Source organism: Grus americana, chromosome 7 (genome assembly GCF_028858705.1).
Source record: "Grus americana isolate bGruAme1 chromosome 7, bGruAme1.mat, whole genome shotgun sequence".
NCBI classification, from domain to species: Eukaryota; Metazoa; Chordata; class Aves; order Gruiformes; family Gruidae; genus Grus; species Grus americana.
The window spans coordinates 6,865,688-6,890,235 of NC_072858.1; the positions used below are offsets into that span (position 1 = coordinate 6,865,688).

A 24,548-nucleotide genomic window follows, 5' to 3' on the forward strand; every position below is an offset into this window, starting at 1 on the left:
GATTTCAGTCTTTGCACGCACTTTCCATTGCCTTGAATTAGAGCATGATCAGTTACCATGGCCATAGCTCCATCGTTCTCAGACTCTTTAACCCGGATCTGTTTGATTCTAGGTCTAAACATGACCCAGAGGCCACATTCCTTGTGTTGACTGATAACCTCCTCCTTATTTATTTATTACAGCACACTGACCACATGGCCTTGCCCTTCTTCAGTGACAGAAGCTGCAGAGCAGTGCCAAGCACTGATTCTCTGACCCCAGGGACTTCCATGGAGATCCACGTCATTCCTAGCTTTCTTTCACGTTTAGAGCTTTGATGGGACAGAAGCTCTGGATACGCTCTAGGAGAGCTGAGTGACATGCCAGTCCAATGTGATTCAGGGACATAACTGGAGCTTATAAGCCTGGGGTAAGAAAGAAAATTGATTTACTTACACATCATGAAAAAGCCAGGATTTATGAGAGGCCAAATGGAAGGGGGCTGCTTTTGTCACTTAGGTTCAGGGTTGGGTTGCATTTGCCAAGTGGTTTTCTCCTTATGACTGATGAGAAAACTGTGGGCTTGACATTTGAGTATGGACCTCTCTATGGTGATTCATGGCTCTACTGGCTTCCCGCACACCATCTCCCCCTTCAAATGACTGAGAGCAGCACGATGCTTTTCAATGGATTTTTCTTCCCGGGTGCCCTGTTCAAGACGTGCATTGCACAGGGTCCCTGTGACTGTCATTAGCTAGCAGTTGAGTTCCAGCTCGAGTGGAAAACACCGAGCCATAACAACCTAAATACCAGACATCTGCTGTCTCCATGCCCCAGGCCATGTCACTTGCAATCACTTGAAGAGCTCAGTATCAGCTCATTGGTGTGGGCTGGAGAGCAGCCCGGGCTGCAAACACTCCTGGTAGAAGGGTTGTCCCCTCTGGAATGCACTTCCCCACTTCAGCTCTAAGCCTGGATTTTGTGACCTCCAGGTCATCCTGTAGGGTCCATCTGCTTTCCCAGGCTCTGAAGGGGGAGGAGAAATTTGGGAAATTTTAAGGCTACTATAGGAAATGCTTAGCTGTAGCACTGCAGGAAGAGGTTGTGCCTCGAGACATTGACTCAGTGGGCAGAAGTTGTACTGATGCTGAGTAAATCCGCCCAGAAAGCAGAACGAGGAACTGTTACTGAGCTGAAGAAACAAACACTTATTGACTTTGTGGGATAGAAGACAGAGGATTTTTATAACCTGCTAAGGAAAATTCTTCTGATTAAGGTTTTAAAGTCTATAAATAAAAAAAAAAAAGACAACTAGCAGGAAACATAGATCTTACAGTTGGGGAGGGGGGAAGAAAAAAATTCCATTAAGGGATTGTTCCAAGAGCCCACTTAAAATATTTAACACTGATCCCTTTGCCTTCTAGCTCCTTAAAAGAAATCACCTCTTACATCATGCCATTCAAAATGAATTATGCTTTCAATTTTCCTTGTTTCTTTCTATATTCATACTAAACTATTACATTGTACGCAGGAAAGAATCCAGCAAAAGCAACGCATCTTGCTGTATGCTAGGAATGGTTTTCTTCAGATGGCTTTAATGCTGAAAACAAAGGTCAGCAATTTACCCCAAACAAAGCACTGGAATTTAATCTGTCCTCTGCTTGTGAGCAGCATGCTTCCACAGCCTTCACAGCCTTCTTCAATTACATTCCTACGGGAAAGTAGGGCTTTAAAAAACCCTCTATAAAGGTTGTTCAGTTTTTTTCCTGAGAGACTTGAAGCTGTGAATACTGTATTAGGGAGCTGCCAAGTTATCTGCAGAGGTCCTCTACCATTTTACCTCTTCCAGAGACGCTTGTTTAATTAACACATTCCACAAGCTGTAGGACTCCTCGCAGCTGAGGGTTTCTTCTGCTTCGATGCACGGTCGTGCTGGAGGATGAGGGCATGGACAGTTCGTGTCAAATGTTGCAGCCCCCTGAGCAGCTTTGCCTTGCACACGGACTGTGCAGCCTGGAAACCCATCTCAGAGCAAGACATGAAACCAACAAACTGTGCTTTGAAATTGGGAAGGAAGGGGAAGACAGCTGAAAACGTGCATTATTTAAAATGCTGCAGGATGAGAAACAGATGCTAGCACGGCATTTGTGGAGTTGCAAGTTACACAGCTTATGCTGGCAGTTGGCAAGCTAAACTGGTATCAAATCCACAGCTATGCAAAACCCACCACCACAACTGGCATCCAGGCTGGCAGAGCCAGCCAAAAGCGAGCAATCATGGGCGCTGAAATATTCTCTCTCTTGCTGTTGTACCTCCACCCTGGAAGGGACCAGAGCAGAGAGAGGGAAATCAGACTGCACCTGTCCGGGACTTAAAGACAACATCTCCCTTTCAAGGACTCTCTGTGCATTACTTGTCACCAGGACTTAAATTCACTTAAATTAAGGGGAAAAAAGGAAGAAGAAAAGCAAAAGTATGTATGTGCCCTCTAATTCAAGTCTTGATGATCCGTATCTCATAGGCAGAGCCTCCAGTTGAACTCCTAGTGCCTTCTCTGCTCTGAGGCAGTTGAAGGAAAGTGCTTCTGATCCCTCCCCGATGCAATGTTGTAAGTGGGTGAGTTGGCAGCAAGATGAGATTCCCTTCCTTATTGCTGCCTACCAAAAAGGGAAGCCCTGGAAACCTGCCAGATCTGGGGACTTGTTAGGGAAATAGTGGTTTGCTGATGGGAGGAAAAAAACAGATGAGGCAGAATTCCACATAATTCTGCCAGCTAAAACATTGTTTTGACTTGCATCAGTAGAAGGAAGCTATCAGCTAATTTACACAAAGGATAAAGGCTTTTTCGGAGATGTGATTTAGCATCATCACTCTCCAGCAACTAGTGAGGCAGCAGGCTAAAATCACTGGGGCTAAGGAAAAAAACATAATCTCTCCTTGGGGATGGAGAAGGACAAGTTTTCAACTGGTCTCCTATCATATGAGAAAAGAGAAAATAACGGAATATCCTACCTACACTATGACTTATAGTGAGCACTTATGGAGCTCTTTATAGATTTCAAGCAGTCTATAGATGCTTACAAGTAATTGATTGTGGGTGGTGGTTACTTTCCATGTAGTTCAACGATGCTATTGAGAATAAAATCCTATCCTGTTTTTTGAACCAGGATGGCAGGTCTCCATCAGAGCTCCTTTAGGATTTGGATCAGAGGCCAGTGCCAGAAAACTTACGAAAACCGCAGGGCTACAGGGTGGATCCATGTCTTCCCTCTGTGCTGGCCCTGTTGTAATCCCAGCCTGTACTAATGCACGAAGCCCATTGCAGCACGCAGTGGGAGTAACCACAACCTTGTGTGACCTTTGCGTTGGCAGCTCCTCTGCAGAGTTTGAAACTCTGCATTGCCGCCTTCCACTCCTTAAGAACGTACCTAAACAAGTTGATTTTTAACTCATAATAAAGGCTCTGGCCCCCCGAGGAGACTTTGAAGGAGATTCTAAAAAAGACATTAGTTCTAGTCATAAGACTAAGGGTTGTCCATGGCAAAGAACAGGGAGAAAAGGCTGTAATTCTTTCTCGCAGCTCTGACCACTGATTCATAGTCACACTGACATAGACAATACTGGTATAGACAATATTTTTAGAAGGTTGGGGGTTTTTTTTCCATAGAAGATAATGAGGTTATGGCGCCCCATGGACATCCACAGTCTCTTGGGCAGGGATGAAAGCAATCTCAGAAGGAAAGAGTCTCTACCTTGGAGGAAGAAAGCCTCAGTCAAGCTAAGGACAGTCATGAGGTCCACTCCCAATACAAGGGCTGCTTCATAGCTGCTCTTTTCACTCTGGCTTTTTTCTTGTCTCCCAAGCGGTTCAAGCCTCAGGAATACTCCGACTGACTACGCAAAGGGGATGTACCCTTATTCCCCTTTAGAGTTGTCCCCTCCAGCCCGCCTGCTCTCCTGTCTTCCATTCTCCATCCTCCTTGGGCACAGACCTGGGGCATGCAGAGGCCTTCAGAAGCCCATGGTGCTGGCCTGTTCCCACCCCAGGGACAGGTTAGCTCCCTCCCATATGAGGCCCAACCTGTCACCAGCATGGAGGTCTTTCCCAAAGATATCCTACGCAGTTACTCATGCTCAGGCTTAGCAGGTTCAGCCAGCGAGATCTGAAAAGGATCTTCCTTGAAGTGGCATGGCTGCCAGCTGGCTTTGGCTGTTGGAGAGCTGATCAGCATGAGTGTGTCATACTTTGCTATATTAAATCAAATATTCCGTGTTATTCAGTAAGTTTTCCACCATAGGTTTCTCTGTTTTGTGCTTTAGAGTCAGTGTTGTACCTTTACAGGCTGTCCTTATTTCTTAGACCTCAGTTAAGGCTCAGTGTGTTGAAGTCACTGCTCATGAGACAAAATACACCTATGCCGAAAGGTCAAATGTGATGAACATGAAACTCAGGTGCTGAATATTGTTTGTTCAGACTGATCAGAATATTTCTGAAGTGACTTTCACCAAATTCTTCCTCTGCTCAAAACCATTTTTCCCAATAAGCCATGTTTACAAATGCCAAAAATATTTTGAACCAGGAGTTATGAAAGCCTGAAAGCACTTACTTATAGAGGGCTGTTTCAACATTGCAAATACTTATATGTAGTTGAGCCAGGTCCTGTTGCTCATGAGAACAGCCTTCACCAATTTGTCAACACTGCCTTGTCCTAACTTGTCCAAGCGAGAGCTCAGAAAATCAACGTGACGTGAAGAAACCCTCAAGGTGCCACTGTGCAAATATAATGCTGGTGCAGGGCAGGAGGATGGTGAATCCGGCAGGTACAAATAAATTCATAACTTTGTACAAATTGTATTTGTATAGGTCATTTAATACCATAGAGACTTCCCATCTTTTGGAATTAATCAATTATTCTTCTGGAAGGGTAAAAACCTTCACCTTTTTCTTAATATACAAAATTTAATTGCAACTTAAATGTCTTGTTCCATAACATATTTTTTAAGGATTAAAAGAATTCAGACTTTTTGTTGAGCCATTTTTACACTGAACTTTACCAATTCCAGGACAACAGGGAGTTCTTCAACAAAATCAAATACCTATCTACCATCCTCCTTAAACTCTGGAGATTTTTTACGGTTTACATTATACCATCTTGCTCTGTAATTTTGTTTCCCTTCCCTACATTGGAGTTTCACTCATCCTTTCCATTACTTCACTAAGAGACAACAGTTTAGGGTAGAGAGTATTTTTATTTTACTTGTCTTAAAATTCCCTGGCATTGGTTTAGCATGGTAAAAATGTGATTAATAAGTAAATAAAAGTATTGGCACGACCAGGGACTCTATTCAGAAATGGTCTCATTAACTTCTGCTTCAACCCTGCCAAGTGGGGCTTCTATTTTAATATCAATATTTAGCAGAATTCATGGCCACGTCCCAGTTTCTGATCTACAAAGCAGGGAGAAATATTTCCAATTATCACCTCCAAAGCGATTTCAAAGCAGCATATAGTGATTACCTGAAAAATAAATGGAATCTCTCAATGACTTCAGGGATTCAGCCAAACCACCAAAAATCAGGCTTTTAACATTCCCCACGTGAATTCCCCCACACTACGTCTCAAAACCAGAATTAGAAGTTATGTGTGGGATTACCCTGAAAGCTCTCAACCTTTCCTCAAAAGCCAGAAATCAGGGGCACTAGGATAATAATGGGCCAGATTTTCCCACTAAGGCACTTTATCTGGCATCTCGTCTCGGACATGGATTTTCAAGGAGCATGAATACCAACCCTGTTAACCCATAAAACAATTTACAGTACCTTATATTATATTTAAAACTGAAATATTGTATTTACATTCATTTTATTGTGCATTTGCACTGCCAGAAAAAAATAACTAAATCAGTGGAACTGAAGTGCACAGGTCAAGGACCTTCACATAGAATCCCAGACTGGTTTGGATTGGAAGGAACCTCAAAGCCCATCCAGTTCCAAGCCCCCTGCCATGGGCGGGGACACCCTCCACTAGACCAGGTTGCCCAAAGTCCCATCCAACCTGGCCTTGAACACTGCCAGGGATGGGGCATCCACAGCTTCTCTGGGCAACCTGTGCCAGGGCCTCACCACCCTCACAGTAAAGAATTTCTTCCTCATATCCAATCTAAATCGACCCTCCTTCAGCTTAAGGCCATTCCCCCTTGTCCTGTCACTCCCTGCCCTTGTAAACAGTCCCTCTCCAGCTTTCAAGTGAAGGAAAAAGTACACCTCGCGCCAAAGAGGCACTTTGTGGCAAAGAGTGCTTCAGTAAAATAAGTGCTACAAAGCTAGAAATAAAATTGAAAAAAGAAGTACAAAATTGCTTTTATATTTTGCAGATATTCAAAATAGCATATATATACATATAAATAGCATATATATATATAAAAGGTGAATTTTGCTTCACTCAAAATATTTTATGGACTTTTGGGGGACTTTCATATAAATAAAGACTAACACTTATTTTCTGGTTTTAAGTAAAGAATAGGCTGTTTCTTCTCCTCCTGCCCCACGTCCACCAAAGCAGAGCGTGGAAGGAGGACAAAAAAGAAAATAAATGTTGGGTTTCAGGTTTTAACCAGAATAAGAACTCCAGTTTTTTACTGCACAAATTTCATTTTAAAAGCCATTTTTTGTTACAAAATGCTTCAACCAAGGGCTCAGTCTCTTATGTTCATCTACGCTGACCTGCAGCATTTCAGCGTGCCATACTTCTAGCATGACTGTTTCTAGCAAAGCCTAAAACGAAGCCCAGCCACAATCCTAGAGCAGAAGCCAAGACAAAACAATGCTTCCTCTACCAACTACTCCAAATGAGTTATTTTCCTCGACAAGCATTAACTTAGGTTAATCCCATCCCTCCCTAAAAGCCTGAATGCATCCCCAAACACGAGGATTTCAGGCTGCTCATCCTATGAGTGCACTTCAGGGCATCCCTATGTGGGTCTGGTAGACCTTTTCTCTCCCTTTTCCCTCCCCACGGTTCCCTCCTTTCATGATAAGAGGGCTCCGGTACAATTTAATTTAAGGGAAACTTTCTCACTGACTTCAGCAGAGCTGAACAGAGTCAACCAAACCAGAGGCTGGCTTTGCCCTGCCACCTTCTTCTCATCACTGCCAGCAGCAAAGTCACAAGTGAGTTCGGCAGGGAGAAGAGTAAGTTTTTATCATGAACGTAGCCCTACCTCTCATTCCCCATATCCAGCAAATGCTAAATTGGTTTTAAAATAAATTTCCTTAACAACCAAGTACTACTATTTAACAGGACCCGTGAGCACTTCTATAGCATTTTACAATTCCAAATCACTGCATAAGTATTAATTAGCCTTAATGACTCATATTACCTAATAAGATAATGAAAAACCCTGCAGCTCACAATATCTACTTCTATTTTCAGTGAGAGATGAAATGGATCTTTTAAAAGGATATATTCTCTTCTAATTCCTTTTCTGCACATACCTGTAATAACTTCTGGAAATAATTCAAAGTGTCTCACGGCACTTTTTTTTTCTTCTTAATTTGTGAAGACTAATTTATCGCAACAAATACAGTCTTTTGCCACAAAATAAAAATACAGAGGTTTAGTGATAATATTCCTTCCTTAGCAGGCTTTCTATTGAATGATCACTGGTGTGGACTCACTGTTTGGTAAGGAGATGTGGATTTGCTGCCTGTTCTTTATGGAGAATAGCAACGTCTTTCTTGGTTTCTTTCTGGGTTGCCACTGCCAAGGTAATACTTAATGGATTAAGTCTTGTGAAATAAATTCTGTAAATAGAATGTGGGCTGAGATCATTTCAACTCATTTCCCCTGCGTCCCCTTCCCGTCCTGGAAGCTGTCAAGTACAAGCAGCCTGCAAGCAGCCTGTTCTCCCAATGTTAGTCTTGAGTCTCACTAGATGCATAAAACAGCTTGTTTTTCACATACTTTCTGTGATGGCATTAAAAAAAAATGGCAAGAAAAAAAAAATACAACCCTTCTCAATTCCACCCATCGCTATAAAGTGGATACAGCTAATCTTGCAATGGCACTAAACATTACTCGGTTTGTCCATCATTAAAACACTAGACACCTATGTTTATGATAGAATTATGGTTGAATCTGAAGGATTTTAAAGAAAGGAACTGAACCAACTGTGGGTTTGTAAACAAACAATATGGTTTTGATGTCAGCTGTATTATTTCATGTGCGGGAACAGTTTCTATCATGTGGTCGGTTCCTGCCCCTGAAAAGTATCTAATTTAATTTAGATGTATTCATGATATGGGACAGCACGTCAAATCCAAGAACTACAGGGTACTGCTGAAGGCAAGGTCTATGCTGGAAAGATTGCATAAGCTGCATTTCGAAGCAGCAACAGAGACCTTTTGGCTCAAGAAAAAGAGGGGAAAGTTGTGTCTACTATAGAAGAAAGAAAAAAAGTCAGGGGGAAGGGAAGTGTACAGAGTGGGGACTGTCAAGGGGAAGGACTTTGTTTCTTCTTTAGAAATAAATCAGTTTGAGGGTTTTCTTCTGCATTAACGTTATCCAAAGAAATCTGCATAACTTTTTCCAGAGCAATAAATCCTATCCACAGCTTTCGGCAGTTCTTCCAATTTTGCTTTCAGTCCTTGGGTTCCTCTCTCTGTGCTCTTTCTGTACTTGCCCCACAGACAACCACCACGGAGGACATTTTCTGTTAGGTACCACTCCAGCATCAAAAGGACTCTCCGCACCCCAGCACCATGCCTAGCCCTTCAGTCCTGGCGCAGTGAGTGTGACCCCGAGGGGCAATGCAGACCCCCTATGGCAGGAGCCCCACGCCATCCGCCAAGCACGGGCAGCCTGGGTTAGGAGCTGACACTTGGCTGATGCAAGAACACCAGCAAGATAGCACTTTGCTATTGCTGATAGTGACTGAAATATATCTTATGCTGCAGTTATCTAAGGGCACCAATGTGGGAAAATTTATTTTCATACAGAGCACAATTCTGACTGCTGAAAAAAAAAAACCAAACCCATCTGTTGTCAAATGAATTTAAAGGGACTCCCTGTTTGGAGAAAAAAAATATTTCTGAGCCTATGTGTTTATCAGCTTGGGCCTTAAATGATATGAATTTCTCTAGAAACGTATTTCAATGAACAGTATAACAATGATACAATATGTTGTCTTTTTTATTTTACTAGATAGTATTTTCTACTCCACTGATTCCAGTTCCCCAGGTTTGCAGAAAACGTAGTGCCTCCCAGAGGTGTTGCACCGCGCCGTGCTGGGTACTCGGCTCTGCCTGGGCGCACACACATACCACCGGCATCTTCCCGACACAGCCACCCATATGCCTACACGTTTGGAAAGACAAAAGGAGACAACTCCCCTTTCTGCTATTTCATGCCATGGAATCCTGACGACTTATTGAAAAACCATTAACAATAAAAATGTAAGTTTTTTTTCCAAGGAAAGTTGATGCTTTCTACTAAAAAAATATTTCTCAAAAATGCAAACTCTAGTTTTAAGCAAAAACATGAGACCAGCCTTAGGTGTAGTATTCAGACTGATACTCTAAGACAATCACAGAAGTTATAACCAGTTGTGCTTGGTTATTCACAGTGGAAGGCCAGCTGCGATTCCTTCCTTTGATCTACTTGTTGGCTTCAGGATTACATTTCTAAACCTTGCTTTTTAATCACTGTAAACATCAGAGCTGAAGAATTTGGTGGAGAGAAAATTGGCTACTTCTTTGTGGTTTTGATCAGACCAGGCTTTTGATGCCTTCCCTGTTCCAGTTTCAGTGCCTGAGCTTTATGAGTGACACCACCATGAAGTCTCAGGCTCTGGGACCTGCACGTGCGCTGTATTTCTTTGCCCACACCTCCGTTCCCCGGGCAGATACACTCCTGGGTCTGACACTGTCCCCAGCTGAAGCCAGGCAGGGTGCCACACATTATCCCACGATAAACCTCGATATGTCACGTTGTCACTTGATGTCTCAGAGGCAGCTTCCCTCAGGAGTAAGCCTGGAAACTCACACTTTTCCTTTTCCAAGGGCCCCTCGCCCATGCATTTATCTCTGAAACACTGGCAAACCTTTGAAGCCAAGGCACCCAAGAACTACTGGTGGGAATTCATGTCCCAGCATCATGGACCAGAGCAGAGGTGCCCAAGCTACCTTTAAACGAGATAACTGGGGTATAGTAGCAGCCTTTCTGCCACAGGATGGAGCTCAGTGCAGGCTGCAAAGCATTTCTAGGAAGCTGGATAAATACTCTCACTGATGTCCATACTGCTGCTTCTTGATTGCTATCAGCATCCATGCTGGCAGCTCAAAAAACCTCGTTTAGGTAGGTCTGAATCCCATTGCAGAGCCTGCACCATCAATATGCCTCCAGGTAGATAAATTCCTAAGTGACTTAAAAAAAAAATCACGTAGGTGAAGGTCTTGATCATGTCTGAAAAAGTACAATACAAAAATTGTGGGGGGAAAAAAGAGCCAGCTTTTGTAAAAAGTGAACATGTGAACTCTGTGGCTTCGATTTTGTCCCATTTACTCTGTTCCCCATCTCTACAAAGCATTTCTCACGCAGAAGTGTATTTTTAACAACGCTGAAAAGAACCTGCCAGAATTGGAAGCTCAAGCTACTTTTACCCTGGATAAATGGGATGCAAATGTCACGTAAGAGGTTAAACGGCACAGGGAGGGTTGGGTTTTTTTTTTTCCTCTTTTTAAACTAAGCATGGCAAAATTAGTATTAATGGGGCTGATCTTTCTGACCGTGAAAACTCACTGAATAAAAATATTTAACAAGAGAAATCATCAGAGTTCTCCTTCTACCTGAGTACAATGCATTACCAGAAAGTGTTTTACTGAAGGAGTTAAAAGTTTTCTGCAATAATGCAACAAATCACTTTATGCAACAAACAGCAGACACAGTCTGTGGCAGTTTCCCCACAAACTTCAATCTATGGGGAAAAAAAATCTTGATTTATTATATAGCATTTGGACAGTTGCGAAAGAAAATTTGCCAAAGATCAGAATAATCAACTCTTTCACCCAAGCAGTTTTTTTATGGAAGAAAAAAAGCACAGAATGGGTCTGAGCAAAATAAATAAAAATTCCACACTTTTAACCAACAGAACCTTTTGCGTCATTCAGAAATATTTACAGACCTCCAGAATCTTTTATCATAAAAAAGACACTCTGGCCTCTAAAATTACAACTTTTTCTTATATTTTTGTTTACTGATGGCCTTTCAACTAGCGGGTATCCCTAACTTGTGGCATCTCTTCATGCCATGTTTGTCAAATGTAGGGAGTTTTAAAACTGCGCCTAGCTATTTTTTCCCTTCCCTTGAAACATCTCTCTTTTGCTAAGCTATCATCTGTGAATTTTAAAGCCGGCAGAACACCATCTACCAGCAGCATCCATCCCATGAGTCATTGTCACCAGTGTCTCAAGCACCCGTTTTCATCGATCGAAAGGGCTGCTACTGCCAATATTAACCTGGAAAGGGCTAGCTGGTTTAATACAATTAAATACAGCTGGGAAGAGGCTGCAAATAGAAACATACATTAGCCATTTATAGCACATATACGAGCCTCTCTCAGAGCCCATCGGCGTAGCATCCCTCTGAACTCCCCTGCTGTTCCGCTTTCCCATTTAATTAGCACACAACAGAATCTCCCTGCAAAAGGTGTTGTGTACTTTGGACAAAAAAAGAAAGGAGAAACGAAGTTGCTTTTAAGTGCAATCCAAAAAAATAGCTCCTTGGCTAAATAGTACTTTTAATAAAGATGTTTCCAGTGTTTGTTTATTTATCAAAAAAAAAAGTGTTTCTCTCGGGTGTTTTGATTTTTGTTTCCGTGCACAAGAAGGAGGAGAAAAAAGGGCTTTACTAAGCAAGTCTTTCAGTAAGACAGCAGATGATGGATAGTCAAACACAGAGTCTCCTGTAAACATAGAGGGAACCAAAAGGTATGAACTGACTCATAATTGTGTCAACACAGGTCGCAGACCCTTGGTTTATTTCAGCCTTCCTGTTTTTCACAGATTTCTTTTCACACTACACTAGTTTTTTTCAGACACAGACTCTTTTCAGTACACCTTAGTGGGGTGCAAAAGCACACACGTTTTTACACCAAAATGTGGGCATCTACACACGTATGTAGGCTGTATTGCCACAATTACAACAGCAGCATTTTCCATCCATGCCTTCCAGCTGCGTTAAACTAAGCCGAGCCTTTCTTGACAGCAGTCCATGCCCACTCTAAATCAAAAGGTCCATCCCATCCCTGCCTCCAGCTTTTCCACGGAGGCTCTTGGGAAGCATCCAGAAAAGAGGAGTACAACAAAACCTCAACAGCCTAGTCCTCCAGTTCAGGCAACCCTCTAAGACTTGGCGTGATTTTTTTTTTTTTTTAACATGCGGCTAAGTGGCAAGACTGTGTCTGACCAAAAGTGCTGGGAGGCTGACACACAGCAAAGAGGTCTGCGATGAGCAGAACCTACCAGTATTTGTCTTGATCTCTAAACACATTGAACTGAGGCTGTAGTCTTTTCCTTGTTGTGGTGGGTTGACCCTGGCTAGAGGCCAGGTGCCCACCAGAGCCGCTCTCTCACTCTAAGTGTTTTTTTCCTTCTTAAATATGTTATCACAGAGGCGTTGATTGGCTTGGCCTTGGCCAGCGGCGGGCCCGTCTTAGAGCCGGCTGGCATTGGCTCTATCAGACACGGGGAGCTTCTAGCAGCTTCTCACAGAAGCCACCCCTGTAGCCCCCCCGCCACCAAAACCCTGCCACGCAAACCCAACACACTTGTATAAAGTTGTTGTTCTCTGCTGGTTGCCTGTTTCCTTAGAGACAGGAGCAAAAAGCCTCTCTGGGGGCTCTATTTCATTATCAAATTTGATTGGCGCTGGCCAATGGGCTAAGAAGTTGTTAGGGAAGGGACTGATGAGCAGACACACCGAGTGGCTGGATCCCTGAAAATCATAGAGTAGTTCTCGACAGATGTTTCAGTATATTCCCTCACAAAATCACCTGTGGAGACACCTGGTCGCCTGAAATCCTGAGATTCTTTTAAAGGACTTGCAGAAAATAACAAATAAAGATGGGTTAAAGCCAAGGGAGTTGTTCTTCCTCAGCAGAGACATAAAAGGAGTATTTTAAGGCCAGACTGCCATGACCCATACTTGTTCCTGGATGTCCATGAGCCACACAGAGGCCAGTGCAATGGGTCTGCACATGCAACCCATCCAGCCTGAGCACCTCGGATCAACCACACACGTGCAAACGACTTAATGTGATAGACCCAGAGAGTCTGGCTCATCCAGGCTGTGTCAGATCCCCTGTGTGAACAGCAACAGTTTGTCTGGGATGCCTCAACCCCAGCGAGATTAACTGAAAAATGGTAGAGCCAGCAAGGACAGATGACCTTACTCAGGCTGAGCAGTGCCTCATTCCCGGCCGGGAAGGCTACTCAATGAAAATCAGAGTCACAGAACAAGGATTTGGACCTTATTTTCCATTGTGTAAAAGTCAGTTGCTAAAATTCCCAGTCAACAGATAATCTTTGCAGCGACGCCAAATCCACCAAGAGCATCACAAGGGCTCTTGCCCTGTGACTTCACCAATTCATTCACAAAAAAAATGCGAAAGAGATTACATTTAGGACAAAGCTGACACACACAAAAAAATATGCCAGAAACAGCACTTCAGAAACAGAAATCATTGGAAGACTTAATTTTTTTAAGACTACTCATTTTAGGATATCACACCTTCATAAAGAGGAAGCATTTCATCTGGTGCCATTTTTCCCTGTAGGAACCAAGGTTGATGGAACAAGGAAGAGAATTCCCTATGCAAATTACAATATATTAAGTCCAATTTGCAGCAGTACCTTCAGAAATTGTTCCAGGGTTTGTGTGTCTGTCAAGCAGCCATAACTGGGAAAACCTACACTCTCTTCTCCTGCCTCCTCCTCCTTTCTTTACCTCTTTTTAGCTACAGCAGAAGATGAGGAAGAAAAGTTTACTGACAGAGACCGTGAAAAGTGTTTCAAAACATTCCACATATTTTCTCTGCAAAAACACGGTGTGAATTTTGAATGCCCATAGTGCCAGGGCACTGTCACTCACACCTCAGGAGTTCGCCCAAGTTAGACAAATTATGCTGCCTGTTATCTCAGTTGTTAAAGTTTCTTGCCTTTCATTCATTTCTTGCTGGTGGCCACTGCAAGCTCCCTTCCAAATCTGCAGTGTTTGGCCCAGATCAATAAAACAAAGTAGTTTAAAAAAAATATTTACATGTCCTGTACAAGAACTACATTAAGTAGTGTTGTGTTTTGAATAGAAGATAATACTGCTGAGCAAATCTGCCTGGCAGGGCTGCCGCTTCAACCACCATACCCAGAGTATAATTAATATTAACCTTCAACTACATCAGAAATCTCTGTTTTCATCAAGTCTCATTTCCTCCCTGATAAAGAGCTAGTTATCACAAGGGAATGCAGGATGTGATGAGAGGATTCATTTCTGAATGTCCTTTTACAGCCACGTTGGCCCTGGTAGGTACCACATCAAAGCATCTGTCCCGTATGCCAGGTATTGTCCAGCTGTAAAGTCCCTTTGGCTCCTAGAGCCTGTCCATGCGAAGGAAAGGACCTGGCCGCTGCCAGCCCCAAGCCCTGCCTTGCAAGTGCGTTACCCCTCCTGCCTGATCCACAGTGCCTTGTTAGGAACCAGAAAATGTTCAGTTTGCATGGCAGCATCACGGGAGGTATATGCATTGCACGCCCATCTCTACACTGATTCCACTTAATGATGAGTACCTTTAATGCCGTTCTGCTGAACCAGCTTTGATAGCACGTTTTATTTATGCAATACTTCCAAAGAAGGGAAAAGTTCTTACCTATTGTTCTTCGGAGATCTTCACACTGGCTAATATGAGGGAATTTCAAGATTTCCTTCCACTTTTTGCTTTTGCCTTTGCGTTTCCCTCCACCCCCTGCAGAGAAAGAAATAGCAGGATTAGATTGCTCTGGGGGCATAGACCCATCCAAAGTTTACCAGCCCAGTCACAGTTCTTATGGATATCATTAATGATTAAAGCTGAGACATTGTGGGTAGATGCACAGATCAAGTCTGAGCTTGTCTGGGCTGACACAGACCAAGGAGGTGGCATCTGTCAGAAGACAGGTTGGTAAAGGTTGGGAGTTCAGATGGGCCCATCAGGTCCAGTTCAGATGACAGCGCTGAACTGATCATCTCCAACATCATCTCTGCCCCAACTGACAGACATTTCGCACGAGTCAAATAACCTTGTAAAATTACAGCTCACATCTTTTCAATCTGGATCTCCCCCTTCTGGTTTTGGGATGAGCCCTGATTCCATCCCAAAAGAAGTGCTGGAAACTGAAGACCAAAATTCAATTCTCTCCCATCCATCCCTCACATTACATATACTGCCAACATGGCATTACCACTGATGTTATGTGCTCTGGTTGCTGCTGCTTCCACAGGAGGAGAACAACGGGAGAAAATCAATGTAATACCCTCATGAAGAGAAAATTTCTGTTTGGTTCTTTTTTTTTTCCTTCTCACTCTTCCCTGAGATTTCTTGAACTGGACTGTCTTCAAGGTGAATGACCTCACTGGCTTCCTCCAGCTCTGGCTGAATGAGGTCCAAGACCTTCAGCCTTTCCATGCTGATGAATCTCCCTCATCAATGTCCCTTCATAAATACTCTGCTGCAGGCGTCACTGGCATCCCTAGGTGCCACATCTGAGCTTGCAAGGGGGATGCCTTCTGCAGTCGGCTCTGACCACTAATGGTAGCGTTTCCAGCACACCTCACTTTGCTCCTTGCTGGGATCACTAGACGACGCAGTGCCTACAGGGTTAGGCTCCCTCAGCCCAAGCAAGCCTAACAGAGGCTGAGATGCTGTGTGTGCTCTCCTCCAGTGCCTGCTAGATGGGCACTCAGATCTGAAGAAGCTCAGCATGAGAGGATATTTTCAGATTTTTCTTGTCTCTTTTTTTCACTACCATTGGGCACTTTGTTACTCCATCCCTCCACTGGGTTTCTCTTTCATGCCTCAACATTTTTTATGCTGCAACATCAACATTACTGCAGAGTGCAGGAGGTGTGGTGTGGTGCTGGGGGTTTCACTCTCGGCTCCTTTGTCTGCCTGTCCTTCTCGGAGAGGCTGCACAGCCACCAGAGAAAGAGTGTCACTCCAGGTGTGAAAGTCCAGATGCAGACTGAGATTCTCCGAGTCGCTGTATTTACTGCAACTCAGTCCCCGCACACAAAATCTGATTCACTTGAGTCTATTTTACATGCGCTGGCACATCAAATGACTAATTCAGAGCTGAGTTAATCCTGTAGAGGGGCTGGTAGAGTCACAATTGCAGATTGAAGGTGTGTTGGGTACTACATGATATGCAGGCTAAATTCGGAGAGAATTGACTCAAAAAGTAGCAGACCATTACAGAGAAAACATGAACCTTGGGAAAATTGCAAAGTATTGCTCTCTGTGGGGTGTTTCTGGTCCTTCTGCATCTCACCTTTTATTCCTTTGGTTTTGGTGACCAATGGTTTTGTTACTGCAGAGCTTGCCTTGAATTATTTTAAAGTCCTTATTGACAGGAATTTATTGTATGTCTACATCATGCAATGTAGAGCAGAGCTATCTGCACTAGCCATAAAGGAACTAGCTTGTTTAGACTATCAGGAGTACAACTATGCTACCCTTTCCAGGAATCAGTCTCCAGCAAAGCACAGAGAGCTGTGACTGCCTCCATGCTACACAGTATTACGCAACACAGATGTAACTTTTGGATCTATAATGAACTCTGCTTCCACCTCCCCTCTTCAGTGCGTCCAAAACACTGCTGCTACAGTCATTTCCCCTCCCATCCCTCCAGCCACAGTTGTCCGAGAGGCTGTCTTGCTCTCCTCTTGCAGCATACAACCCTTGGTCTTTCAGGCCGAAGCTCTTAGGAATGTGACAAGGCTCTGAGAAGCATTTCGTGGGCTAGGGTGGGCACTGTGATGGTCCGTGCACCAACTTTCATGGAGTTCGTGGCTCTGCTCTGGTTGACAGTGACAGCAGGGGTTGGATTCAGCAACCCGAAAGGTCTTCCATTGGCTTTCATCTCCCTGAAAACTCACTCCTGCAGCCCTGCACAGCTGCTCCTGCTTGCCAGGCTGCCACCTCCACTCACCCCCCTTCTCCTTCTTTTCCAAGGGCCTTCCAGCACACTCCTTGGTGCTCCTGCCCTTATTCCTCATCACACCGTACTTACACTTCTCTGCCCCCTCCCTTCACACACTCCTCTGGGGAATGGTCCTTCCTCCAGGAATTCCCATTTCCTTCTCTTTGCCATTCCTTCTCTTGGGCTGCATTTTCTTCCCTGAACTATTGCTTCATGTTTTTTCTCACACTCATTTATCTTGTAAACTTTGAGTTCTATGCCTTGGCGCCAAACCTCCGTGGGAATTAAATGAATTAAGTATATATTTATTAGTACTGGGGAGGGATGGGAAGGAAGGGGACGGCAAGGAGGGAGGGAAACAGCTGGGCTGGTGTCCGAGCAGAATGATCCCCCTTTGACAGCCACAGGGTTTGAATCTGGATTTCTGGATCCCTTCCTCAGGATGCCAGCTCCCAGAGCAGCTTATCCCACCTCCATGTACAAGCATGTGCCTCTCTCTTCTGCCTGCTGCCTCTCCCACTGCAGAGACCCACTCTGCTCTTACCAAGGAATAGACAGAGGGGTGCTGCAAGGGGGCAGGCAGGAGCTCTCTGCTAAAGGTGTGAGCAGGCACTGGAGGCAGCACGAGAGGTATGGAGCTGCTTGGGCAGCGGTGCCTGCTGGAAGAGGATTTCCAATCACTTCTGGACACAGGAGGCAGTGGGAGTAAGCCAGATGAAAGCATCTGTCAGGCTGCATCTGCTAAACACTGGTACATCTTCACCCACTGAAGATCTACCCTCTAGACCAAAGCACTGGGGATTTCAGAGCACAGCTGCTTCTCCAGCCACCTTTACAAAAGTCCTCACAGAATGGTTGCATCTTTAGCAGCATCAAGCTGTGCAGAGCATTGCAAAATAGCCCTTTGCTCTAAATGACAGCTCTGAGATTTGTACAGAGACAAAATTAGTCTGCTAAGCTGGGCCATAACTTTTTAAAAATCCATTCGATATAAAATATGTATTGATATATTTACATTGGATGATGTATTTCCAACATTAAATTTCCATCAAAACTGGAGAAGGGCTCTGCGGTCCCGTGTTACAACCGTTATCGATATAGCCAGCGTGTTCTCTTTTCTTTTGTGGCCATCTTCCAAAAATAAGCAGCCTTGCCTGATGAATCATTTGCTCTTAGCTGAGCGTGAAGTAGCATTACTGTTTTGCCTGTGACGTCTTTATGTTAAAGATTCTGATCAACTGCTTTAATCGACCTGACCTTTCCGCTCTCAGCTCTTCTTGTGGAGCCAGCAGTGTTTGCTGGCTCCAAATGTTAATTCCAGGGGGTTTGAAGGACATAATGCAGTGAGACAGCTGAGACAGGGTAAATGGTCTAGCAGAGCTAAAAGCTAAAAGGGGACGTTTCTCTGAATAGGTCAGTAATTGTGCAGGTTGCAAAGGGAAGCTTTTCGCACATTGCCTTCATCGCTGCCTTTGCATTGTCTGTTCTGGACAGGAGGATTTGCAATCTTCAAGGCAGCTTCTCAGAGCAAGACTTGACAGGCGCACCATGGTTTAGATGTGAGTTCATCACGTGGTGTTGGAGGGTCTAACTGCTTTAAAATCTTGGTTTGCTGATGATGACAAAAGGTGAGCTCCGAGCAACAGCATGAAATCTCAGCTCCGCTCCCTTGCATGCACTTAACAAATCAGCATTTGCAAACCGAGGACTGAAGCTAATTCTCTAACATGTCAACCAGTCCTACAGGAAACAAAAGCATTTGCTCTACATTCTACCTACTGAAAAATACATGGCATTTTTCATATCGTTTTGTGATGCCAGATGGCAAATCTAGCTCTGATCTCTGTGTGCAAGGAGAGAGACATAACCAGAGGCACACACGTAAAACATCTGCAAGCAGGAACTAACCTTAGCCTAAGGTGCCTACTTTTTTCACCTCCATTATTCAGGATATACTTGCTCTCTTAACACCTGGACGAGGTAGAAAAGTACCTGCATATTGTTAAGCCAGTGAGATATTAAGAAGTGGCTTGTCCAAAATGACATGAGAAATCAGAGACAGAGCAAGGAGCTGAAGCGAAGCCCTTGCGCCTGTTAATCGTGCTAATGATAGGATCAAGCCATGCTCCTGCTCAGCTGATTAAAGATATTTCATGACACAGAGTTAAACACGACGATGGGTGATTTCATCCCAGCATCATGCCTGCAGCATATTCCCTTCGTGCCTCATGCCACCATGCAAGGTGGTTTTGAAGCATGGCCAAGCTGGCTTCATACTTCTGCTCTGTTCCTGCCCAAGCTGATACACCTGCACCACACCCCATGCTGCCAGGTCTGGCTAATCCAAGATGGCCAAACATTTCATTGCCTTCAACTGCATTATCTGCAATCTAGTTAATCCACAATTTAGGTAAACTATCTACAGATCACTGAAGGACAACTACAGTTTGTCTCTTCCATTTCACAACAGTAGCTAGGCTCTCAGCCAAGTCCTTCCCAACTAGAGTACAGAGCCCTCTATGCTCTGATTGCAAGGCCTTGATCACACAGCACGTGAAAGCAGTGAAGCAAACTCCAAATATTATTAAAAGTCCAAAAATCATGGTTAGTTTACTATTCCCACTCAAAAGAAGTTTAAATTTCTTCTCCCTCTTGCCAGCCTTCCTTTACTCACTCTCCCATCAAAGTGTACGCAGCTATATGGTATATATGGAATTGCCATATTAGATTAAACGAATGGTCTGTCTAGTACAGGATGGACCACAGGCAGCTTCAGAGGAAGATCTTAGAAAGTGGTTCCTAAAGGATTTGGAAAGCAGGAACTTTCTTCCATACCCTATTAATATCGATATGGCTAACAAAACATGAAGGTATATTGCTTCCAAAAATTTCTTCTTTTTTAGAATCTATGCTACTTAAATTCAGGCTGCTCTTACATTCCTGGTAAATGCCCTGGACTGTTGAATGCTTATTTTCCTGGAGTGTCTCTTCCTAATGAGACAGCATGAATAAAACTTTCCAGCCCATCATTTTCCTCTAAGAATTTTTCATATCTAACGCATCTAGCCTCTAAGGCAAACAGTTCCGCCCTTCTTAGACCTGCTTCACGTGGAAGTTCACCCAGGTTCACCATTCTTCTTTCGTGTTAGTCCCAACTATGCTCAGCTGTACTACCAAATAAAAAAGGGTTTGTTTTCAAAGACAGACAGACATTGCTTGCTCTCTGCCCTTCATCCTGCCCTTCTTATCTGGAAAAGCAGAAAAACACCCCAGAAACCCCTTTTTTTATCTTTACAAGATCTTAGATGTTACTCCTGACCAACCTGTGCTTAAAACAAGCATTACAAGACCATTAGGAACCTCTTTATGAATCCCCTTCTACGTCACCCTGAGGAAAAAGAGAAGAGCATGAGGGCTGGATCCATTGGGATGCAATGCTTTGCAAACCAGTCTTTAGAGGCTCTCGTTTATAAGACACATAAAAAGTCCACAACATGCCCTCAAAAGAGAATCACACTACATAGCTCCTCTTATCGCTGCTTACCTCTCTTATCTCCTGCAGCCTTTTTTGATGAACGTGACTCTCTGAATAGTCACAGACGGTGATAACGGTTTTGTGCCCATCTCCCCTGCTGTCGCAGCATGTCTGCACATAAATCATCTGCATGTTGCTACAAATACATAAGCCTGACAGCCACTGTGTAAACCATCCCATTGCTTTTTGGAAATGAACAGCAGATGTATTTCATGTTTAAGCCTTCAGAACCACAGAGGTGGGAATTTCATAAGCAAAAATGCAAGCTTCTCCCCAACAGAGTCAGGCTGGCTTTGCAATCTGGTTACCAGTGGACCAGAGGGCAAAACATTTTGCATACAACTGGCACCTAAAGCCCTCTTAACGTTGGCTTACAGAAGTCACTGGACATAAACAAATATTTATTGCAGGAATATCTACCTATTATTTAAACAAGAGGTCGAGTAGTACTGTAAATACCAATGAGTGACTGAAACATTACTTTAATAACACATTTTATATGTTAATAATAATTTATATATTAATGATATGCTTCAATAACATCCACTGCCCTGAAGGGACAGAAGAAGCTGTGATTAATCTTTGAAGACTGATCCTCAGGGCTTGACTATCATATGTCAAGGCCACTTTGGTACTACTCTAGGAATAGAAAGAAGCCTTTACGTAAGCTACTTTTATGCCTAGTCAGGGCACATTGAAAGGATCTTAACTAAACTGAAAAAACACGCCTTTAATTTTTTCTGTTGGTCTCTAGTGGGCATCCCAGATTGTGGCACTCTCCACTCAAGTCTGTCTACATCCTCCATTGGGTATTTTTAATGCACATTATAGATTATTTCAATGAGTTGTCTTTGGGTTTTGGGGGCCAGTTCACATATGCTGGGTGTACGTTTCGCTGCTACGCACGTTAAGAGGGAGTTGTTTGGTGATGTGATTTTCCTGGGTCCGGTTAAATTTTCCCTTGTATAAGCATTTTTAGTTCGTCTATTATGGCGTCTCTCTTGTGCTCTGTATTTTAACTGTACTGTGCTTATCTGCAGCCGATGAGTGAGGAAAAAGAGATCATTGGCTATTTTGTCACAAACAAAAATAATCCAGAAGATACAAAGTATACTGAAGATTTACAATCCATTAAAAAAACCAAACAAACAGTAAATCTTATAAAAATAAATCCAGCTATCATCTAAAATAGTAAAATTAAGCATAGCCCAAAGTTTTCACTTCTTACTCTTGACCTCAAAGTAGACTAGGCTACTGGCACAAATCCAGGCAGTTTAGTTGTGTTTGGAATGCACTACCATGTATGTATTGGGTAGTTCAACAGGCTGTTGAGATGAACTGAGCTGATGGCTTCAGATTGAAGGGTGCCTGGATAGTATTTGACACAGTAGTTGGCAACAAGAGCAGAAGAGATAATGCAACAAATTAATCTGGAGCCTCTATGCTCCTTTGGAAGCTGTTTCTGGACCTGTAAGTTCTTTTGGAGGAACATGAAGAGGCTATGATGTCTGAACCTGGGGAGTATTATGAGATTTTGTCAATCAGTGATGTAGGTAACAGATAACATTTGTCTGTAACACTTCAGTATTGATTTTAAACAGAGCTGTTGAGAATCAGGGTTATCACCCTGCTAGGAATGTTAAACATCTCAGTGGAGTTTTCCTCGGAACTGGAGCCGAGAGTCAGTATTTCAAAGTTCTAGAAAATTCTTATTTAAAGACATTAAACTATTTCATTTTTATAACGTTTGAGTCATCTCAGTTATCTAACGTCAAAACATTATCATAGAACATATCAAATAGAGTATTAAGATATATCATTGGAACAAAATGGGTAGGGTAAATTGACATTCTTTACTTTGTTAAAATGATGTTTCTATATTGTCAAAAAGAAGGTAGAAAAAGCAAATCCTTTTTTCTTTTAAGCAGACACTTTCCTGCAAACCCTTTCATTTTTGACAAACCTTCATTCTCAGAAAGGAAGATTCTTTTGTCAGAAATGTTCTCAACCATCACGTTTTGAAGCACACAAGAATTAAACAAGGAACATGGCCTCCCCATATCTGAATGTTCAAGTGAATCTAAATTCCCACATTCCTTACCAGTTCCCTTAAGTTAATTTGCACAGCTGCAATTTACATTGACTGCAGGAGAACTGCTTCCCATTCTTCCAAAGAAAGAATGCAAATCCCTGCTCCAGAAATCCTGCTTGAATAGGGCTTGATAACATCTTTCCAGGAAGGAACTCCTCTTTAAGCAATGGCTTTTTAAACTTATGGCCTGTTCTATACATTTATTACCCAGTTTCAGTAACAAGTATGCAAGCTACTAACGCCTCCAAGGCCAAACCTGCCAACGCAACTCATCACCCACATACAGTCCACGTATTGCCCATTGCCCATGTAGATTGCCTGGGAGCATGTGTGGTGCTCCTGGATTCAGTGGCGTTCCTCAAGCAACCCAAATGTTCTTAGAGCTGGCCTCTAACGCCAAAATACCTTGAAGGGACTTGTGGGTCCTGGTTAGATACCGAGAGAAATGACTAGAGGTCAAAGGTTCTTCCAATTTGCTGCTCCACATTGTGCAGTTCCGATGTTTAGTGGCACAGCGGGCAGCACGAGACAGGCAGAAGGAACACACAAGGAAACCTGGCCCTGGTACAGACAAATCCATGGGGCTCGTCTCTTCTAAAAACTCTGGTGACAATTCTAGAGGGAGAACATGCAAAAACCCAGCCCTCAGCAGGGAACGATGTAGGTTCGGTCTGTCCCTGTCAAAGAGCTGTGTGGGCTTTTTCTCCTGCAAATAGTTCTGCAGTCTCTAAAAAAAGAACTTAGCCTCTGTGTTCCTGACATTTGAGTTTTATAAGGAGTATTTCTGAACTGTGGGGAGGAGATCCAGCTGGATGGGAGGTGAGAATTCAAGTGTGTTCCTATCAGCAGTCTGTAGCCAAGCTCTGAGAATTATGTTATTTTCTGGTTTTTTGCCCTCACCTAAATAAACTTAGCAACAGGGCTAAAGAAAAGAATTTTAGTAAACATCATGAAAAATTAATGATTTGAGACAGGCTGTTTTATTAGGCCTGACTGATTTATTAGTTCCACCTAATTGGTAGAATCGGTAAAGCTTTGAGATGCTCTGATAAGAACCCAGAAATCCAGATGTGTTTTGCTTTCCATACATAAATAACAGCACGCTCTTTCAGTTTAGATGGTTCATGTCTGAGTCAGGAAAACAGCCACCAGAAAAGCAAGAAAGAAACAGTGTAAAGTCTCCATGAAGGAGGTAGAAGAGCAAATCCCTCAAGCATCTGGATAGTCCACCTGAGTACTCCGTCCTGCTCTCTTGCAGGCAGACCCCAAATGTTTAAAGATGCAACACAGAGGTCTCAGCTCTGAAAGACAGAGCCTGATGCGAAGTCACTCTGCAGCCCCTTTGTGCTGCCTACGCATACAAATACTCTACCAAATCACTGCATTCCCACAGTCTCTCCTCCCACACTTAATCCCACCAGAGATACTAGCCCGGCAAAGGTGCTGATGTGGACACTTGAGTAGGAGGGCACTGAGGAAGTGCTATCAGGTGTATTTTTGCAGTGGTCTAGACGACCATTACATCAGTCTCATGGTGCAGGGAGGTAGCCCAACAGGCACAAGAAGTGTCCTTCAATGATGCCTGGCTGGAATCACCCTGCTCTCTCAACGCTTTTCAGACAGTTGATGTAAACAAGCTAAAAATTGTGAAAATTAGGCTTGGAACTTCCTGAGAACATGTGTATGGGCTACACCGCCAGAACTGTTTAAGAGGAA

General features: G+C 43.4%; 1 protein-coding gene across 5 annotated transcripts in view; it reads right to left on the bottom strand.

Moving 5' to 3' along the window:
• The window catches only part of GRK5 (G protein-coupled receptor kinase 5), a 170,922-nt gene that overhangs the window by 86,497 nt on the left and 59,877 nt on the right, over positions 1-24,548 (bottom strand). For all 5 annotated transcript variants that reach the window (XM_054831415.1, XM_054831416.1, XM_054831417.1 and 2 more), the window contains one exon: positions 14,898-14,993. In XM_054831415.1, coding sequence (XP_054687390.1) covers positions 14,898-14,993 — 96 coding nt within the window. Of the gene's footprint in view, positions 1-14,897; positions 14,994-24,548 lie in introns of those variants that run through there.